Source organism: Vigna angularis, chromosome 4 (genome assembly GCF_016808095.1).
Source record: "Vigna angularis cultivar LongXiaoDou No.4 chromosome 4, ASM1680809v1, whole genome shotgun sequence".
NCBI classification, from domain to species: domain Eukaryota; kingdom Viridiplantae; phylum Streptophyta; class Magnoliopsida; order Fabales; family Fabaceae; genus Vigna; species Vigna angularis.
In genome coordinates this window covers 26306373-26313493 of record NC_068973.1, presented here as the reverse complement: position 1 = coordinate 26313493, position 7121 = coordinate 26306373, and the positions used below count along the sequence as shown (strand labels likewise).

Genomic DNA, 7121 nt, shown 5'->3' with positions numbered 1-7121 from the left:
ATGATGGTATGAGTATATATGATGCGATTGTTGTATGATGGTATGAGTGTGTCTCACATACTTATTATATGAGGTTTGTTGAGTGCATCAAAGTAAATATGCATGTTTTATAAATGATTGGTTGCATGTTAGCTCACCCTACTTGTTTGTGTTTGTGTTTGGGTATGTTCGATGATTGTATAATTCGTTATACGGGAGCAGATGAAGGAATGTCGTCTGACTCAGTGCCAAGGAAGGGAGAGATAGAAGAATAAAGTAGAAAAATTCGAGTTATATTTATGAATTTGTAGTTAAAATCTGAGTTTAAAACATATAGATATATATCAACTATGAATTTTCAAGTGTAAGATTATGGGATGTTACCTTAAATGTAATGCTTCAATATATAAATTATGAATTATCAAGTATGAGATTTTGGAATGTTACCGTAGCTAGATATAGATGTAATAAAGCTTTATCTAATGAAGGTTGAGTGGAATCTCATTTATCAAAACCACAAAAAGGTACTTAAATCTCTTGAAAAGAATTTGTGATTGTTAGCTTTTTATTGTTAATGAATATTTATTGTTCTTGTTTAAAAACTCGAGTTCAATGCGCCAATATCAGATTTTTTTAAAGTATAATTTTTAAATATATTTTAATAATACAACTTAATTTTATAAATAACTAGCACTCTTGCTAATGTATAAAATAAAATATCAATCAATACTAATATTATAAAATATATATTACAAAATATATGTCAATTATAGTTACATATTTCTTTAATACTACTTAGCTATATAAATATTAGTGTTAACAGATTATCCGAATCTTTTACATTTCTCAATCTCAAGATAATATTCGAATATTCAAAATAATCCTACTAAAATTTTGGATTTAACAAGACCGCACTCTAACTTGTGAAAACTATATGAATAACTCTTATTTTGATACGAGGGTCTTTGATGTTGGGAATCATTGAGAATTAAATCTAATAAATACTAATAATACATCTTCTAACCAACGATTTTGAACACAGTTATCAGCAATTATTAAAGAAAGTCATAGTTTTATGACCTTGATTATATTAAAAAACTTGACTACTTTATTATAATTTTCAAAATGTAGAAGAATAATAAAAAAAATATATTAAGATTGATAGCATTTGTCGTCCAATTTGGGACCATTCCTCCAAGTTGAATATATGAAGCTGGGAAGCATTAAAAAAACATTAAAGATGTGTCGAAAATGGAGGGTTGGTGAGAGAAGAATAAGTTTGGGAGGCAGAAAATGACAAACAGAATAATAAAAGAGAAGAGCTAGCCGACAAAGCTAGGTGTTAAACTACACGTAAGACTAATAGAGAATGAGCCACACATAGTTCATATGGCATACGAGAACGATGAAAGAAATATCCATGATGAAAACACCCTCATGACTAATGAAGGCTTTGTAACATGTTTCTTGAAATAAATTCCACAAGTCAGAAACATCCGACAATAAAATTCTCTCCTTGAAAGGTCAAGATATCACAGGATGATGTATCATAATAAGCCATCGAGATCCTCCAAGTACGACCCGACTCTACAAGCTAAAGAAAGAAGCCATAATCCCAAGGGGAAGAACCAAAGATAACCATACTGCGAGACACCAGGACATAAGTACCAACTAAATGCCACATGTTCCTTAGAACATATCTGTTTCTATGTATGTATATATGTAAATATATCTCAGAGCAGCTATCAACCCCAGAAACATGGATAGTTGATTCAGTGCATGGAAGGACGAGGAGCACGCGATCGAACTGGTGTCTTCGATGGACTTACCCTGCATATCAGATCAGGTATAAGAACGGTTGAAATCACAATAAAACAGCTTTTTAAGGTTTTAGTACAGTGCAAATCAAAGAGGAATGTATTAATCCAACCTTATGGGCAATGAACCAAGAATCACACCACTGCAGCTTAGAGCAGCAATTGCACTCTCGGCCTGAAAGAATGTGGCAAAAGAAAATATTTCAGATCTCCAAACGGCGAAACAAACAACAGAACTTTAGTACTTGTAAGCATAACATGTCATTCTAAAAAGAAAAAAAAAAATGATTAAAATTTCAGAGACACAGCTTTAAATGAAAAAAGCCTTGCATTATGGCATTTTACTAGGGGAGTGAAGTTCAGAACCTCACCAATTAATAATAAAACCATCTGCACAGATGTTTCAATGTATGTGTTGAACTAGAAGTCACCATCATATTCCTAAAAATCTCATTAACAAGCCTAAAGACTACAACCCTTTCATGGACCACAGTTACTCCCACCGTAAATATTATAGCAAATAGATATTGTCTTGCAATATCCTTAACCAGCTACAGTTGAAAAAACTTCCACAGATATGTATCTCTTAACCACAAGATCATTGAAGCATCATAAATACGTGTAAATTGAAATCAGTATTCGAGCATCAAAAAACTGTATTTATACATTTGGACTTCAACAGGAGAAAAGCACACTAAAGCCGGGCCAAAGACTATCACTGCCTCTTAGAACCTTTCCATACACATCAATTTGCCAACCCCCCTTCTTGTTAATACACCTTAGCGCCCTAGCTATGTTCAATGCATGCAATATCAAAGGAGTGGATTTTCCACCAACAAATAGCTTCTCAAAATAGGTAATTACAGAGACGAACAACTAATTTACTATGTAAAGAACTAAGCCCGTATATATTATAGTGATTATTCCAGTGCGCATTCCATGGTTGCATAAAAGTGAGTAATGCACCATGCCTTCTCTGGCTTCCTCTCCATGGATGAGGGTAAAAGTAAGTTTGAACATTTTCAAAGAGGACTCACAGCCTGAAGCCATTTGAAGTTATCATTGCAAACAAATAGGCACGGCCAATGTAGTGAAAATCAAGATCTTGCCTGGGATGGGACAGGTATGCCCCTTGCAATTGAACAGCGAAGAGGGAAAGATTTTAAAACTCCAGTAATAGCTAACATCGGTAATGTCCTTTTCTCTCTTCTCTTTTTTATTATTCTACTTGCATGGAGAAAGATGTTTTTGGTAAGTAATCTCTCTTCTCTTTTGATTATTCTCCTTACATGGAAAAGAATGGTTTCAGTAAGTAATGAGCAGTGTTACTACATGCATTTACTGACACTAGTGCACCCACGGAGTAGAGACAACGATTTGTGTTGTACATTGACAGGTTGCCTATGCTATAATTTCCAAACAATATTTCCTAGAAACAAGGAAATATGTTCTTTGCTATCAAACAAATGAGACAGAAAGGTTAAAAACTCCAGCAAAAGCTATCGTCAGCAATATTTATCTCTTCTCTTTGGCTCATTCTCCTTAAATGAAGAAATACATTCTTAATAAGTAATGAGGAGTTATTACTACATACGCATTTATTGACATGAGTGCACACCCACAAGATCACCCCAGTAGTGAGACAAGGCTTTGGTTCTGTACATTAACAGATTGGTTTCCCTTTAATTTCCATACAATATTCCAATAGGGTTTCCAGTAAAAGCTGTCGTCAGCAAGATTTATTTCTCTTGGTAATTCTCCATACACGGAGAAAAGACAGTTTTAGACAGAAATGAGGAGTTATTACTTCAAATATTTGTTAACAAGAATGCACTCAAATGACTCACACAAGTAGTTAGACAAGGACTTGTTAATGTACATTGACAGATTGAATTAATTTCCAAACAGTATTTCCTATAAACACAGAGATAAACATGTCTTTTGTTATCAAATACCAGAGACATAAAGGTTAAAAATCTACAGCAAAAGATATCATTGGCAAGATTGATTAATCTCTTCTCTCTGATTATTCTACTTAGACGGAGAAAGACAGTTTTTGTAGGTAATGAGAAGTTATTTCTACAAAAGCATATTGAAGATGCTTAAGGAAGGGCAAGGAGCAACAATATTGCAAATGATAACCGCAAAGCCAGTAGCAGCACTCAATCTGTGGATTATAACCTCAGAAAAGGATACATAACATAGAAATAGCTAACTAAACTAGAGTTGAGTTAGATAAAGATACAAGGTTGGGAATTAATGAGTAATTACCAGAGTGAACTCAACAAAAGCAATTCGAGTTGAATGATGGTAATCCCCAAGAAGCCTCAACCGTTGAACCTGGATAACACACCAAAATGAAGGAAAACACTTTACAAGAAGATTAAAATTTAACCAATTACAGAAACTAAAACATTTAACCCAGATGAATACACCAAAAACATTGGAAAGTCTCATATGGTCATATGATGTTTACAATTCAACCAACAATAAACATAACAAGCCTAGTTCCATGACAAGCTACAAACCTCTCCACAAATAGATTCAAAGAAGTGTTTGACATCGGCTTGAGTAAGCTGCAGGGGTAACCAAAAACGGAAATTTTAAGAATTGAGTAATAATTGTGAAAAAACACCAAGAATTTCCTCCAGCAAGATTACAAGTAAGAAAAGGTCATATCCTAAACTACCTTCTTGTCAATATTTGTGCAATAAATTGTTCTTGAACACATCTCCCTTTCATCTTCAGACTGAGAAATATAGCAGCATATGCATTATCAGCAACTCTACTCAATCATCTTGTAAATGGAATAGGCATCTCAACAAAGAAATATTACCCTGGGCAAAAATGTTGGGTTAACAGGTGCAATAGCAGTTTTTGAAGGCAGAACTCGCAAAGGGTAATATCCGAGCATGGTTCCCGACAGGCTCAAAGCAGCTCTTGCACCTTCTGCAGGCACAAAACTATTAATATAGTGAAATGTCAATAATAGTCACAGCTTATGAACTGCCTACATTTGGTGTTCATGTTACCTTCGTCTGTAAACTCGATGAAGGCAAACCGAAGAATAGAATTAGGATCTCCGCATACACGGCAATCAACAACCTATAGCCAGGAGTCGAGTTCATTCCATCAATAACATGGTTAACAATTATCTAGAAGAAAAACACCAATTGAAAACAAACTGTAACCGTTTCTACCTGGCCACAGTTAAGAAACAGTGCTGCCAACTGCTCTTCAGTGACCTACATTACAACAAAACATAATTAAGTCCTCTAGTGAAGACACGTGGCAACTATTGTATTAAACCAAACCAGAGAATCCATATAAAGGCTAAATTGAGTACCAGCTGATCAATGTCAGACACATAAACAGTCCTCTTAATCATCTCTTCTCTTTTCTCCATATCTATTTTATGATTCACTCTTCGCTTTCCATTATTATAATTATTCTTCCTCTGAAACACATAAGCATCATATTAAGAAGAGTGAAAAAATTGTAATGAAAATCAGCAATAGAATAGCCATGAAAATCAGGACAATTCATTCATACCCTTCTGTTAGTTTGACCATTAGCATTACCATAACCATTGAGCATAATAAAATTATTAGGGTAACCAAATCCAGTACCATTACCGGTACCGGCACCAGGTCCAGGCAGGTAGCCAAGAGTATTGGTTACTGAATGGGGCACAAATTCCTCAGCCATGGGATTCAACTTTGACAAAAGCTCTTCCAAATCCCTCATATCACTCTTAAAACTCTCACCCCCATTCTCCTCATTCATCCCATACCCATCGTTGTTCACCCCATTTCCATGCATCTGACCCATTTGAGCCTTGTAGTTATAATTCCCATTGGACACTGACATAGTGCTAGGAACTCTATCTTGGTGGTTGAAGACGCCGTTGTTCAGCCTCTGATCGCCGTTGATGGACCCGCCTCGGGGTTTCGATTGTTCAACCTCACCCGAGTCCGATGACACTACACTGTTGTCCAAATTTTGACTGGAAGAACCGATTTTGGCCCCGACATTCTCAGGAACGGCCATAATCACTTGTGTAGGGAGAAAAAGGTGCTATCTTTTTTGTTCCTATGCAATCAGATTATTCTGCGAATCTGTGCAAATGGATTAGTATAAGAAAACAAGAACAATTGACCCAAGAAATAGATGTTTAATCAAAAAAGCATACCCGAGTTCTATCTAAAAAATTTCCATTGATATAAGATCAAAGTGAGAAGATCGTCAGGTACAACTACTCCAAAACCCCACAAGAGAACAATTATGAATTTATGTTGTGATACATGTAACAAAAAAGCTAGAAATTGGTGAAAGAGAAGGAGGTTTATCTTACTATTTCAGTGAATAAGAGGAAGATGGTGATTATTTTGAGGAGAGGTGAAAAAGGTATTCTTCGGATCGTCCGTTTTCGCTGCACTGACTTTTTGGACCTTCCTCAGAAGAACGTCCAATTTGATGATGATGTTGATGATGATGAACGTATCAAACAAATAAGAAAAATAGACCCAAATTTTCGTTAATTTCCATAACTGCCCATTCATACATGTCATACATAATATATATATCACATATCATATATATTAATAAATTTTAGTAGAACATCATGCAATGCATCCACATGTAAAAATGGTAAATCCAACAAGGCTAGGCATAAAGTGGATTTGACAATTGAAACATCATCTAATTAATCACTCACTTTTCTTCAAGAAAAATATTAAAGATCATGAAATTTAGAGAAGGTACAAAATTTCACATCATTATCTATGTCTATAGGATCTTATTATTTCTTTTTCTTCAAGTTGAAAATAATAGGTAGGAGAGTTTTTTAAGTATAAAAATAAAATAATTATTAGATTTGTTAGAGGGAATGTATTTTAATTTTAATTAAGAATTATTTTAATTTAGGTAACTTAAATGGTGAATAGTTACATTAAAAATTTGTTGGATAGTTACAAAAATAAAATAATTATTTTTTCAGTTATAATCTATATTTTGGTCAAATAAAATATAATTATCTCGGATTTATTGTTTATATAAAAAAGTCAACCACAAATTAAGTTAAAATAGGAAATGATATAAAAAAGCAATTTATACATTTACCCCTATATTTATTTATACTTACTATTGTATAAAATTATATAAAAAGGATTCATATGGTGTTTACAATTTTTTCAATTTTATCCTAGCTATTCTTTTTTAAATTTAGTTTTTTATTTAATTATTTTTCTAAAATTTAACCAGTTTTTATATTAAATAAATGAAAAAATATTCAAATTTATTTTTATAATTATGATTTCATTATTT

General features: G+C 33.5%; 1 protein-coding gene across 2 annotated transcripts; it reads right to left on the bottom strand.

The window, feature by feature from the left end:
* Nucleotides 1-1400: 1400 nt before the first annotated feature.
* Nucleotides 1401-6319, bottom strand: LOC108332013 (polyadenylate-binding protein-interacting protein 12). Of its 2 annotated transcripts, XM_017567095.2 has the most exons (12): nt 6151-6319; nt 5989-6051; nt 5349-5914; nt 5143-5253; nt 4997-5041; nt 4829-4901; nt 4633-4745; nt 4486-4545; nt 4325-4372; nt 4068-4136; nt 1910-1971; nt 1401-1809 (listed from the first exon to the last, which is right to left on the bottom strand). In XM_017567095.2, the coding sequence occupies exons 3-12, from the start codon at nt 5844-5846 to the stop codon at nt 1752-1754; spliced, it is 1137 nt and encodes a 378-aa protein (XP_017422584.1). In that variant the 5' UTR covers nt 5847-5914; nt 5989-6051; nt 6151-6319; the 3' UTR covers nt 1401-1751. The 2 variants fall into 2 exon arrangements, with proteins under 2 accessions (XP_017422584.1, XP_017422585.1); XM_017567096.2 differs by lacking the exon at nt 5989-6051.
* Between the last annotated feature and the right edge of the window lie 802 nt (nt 6320-7121).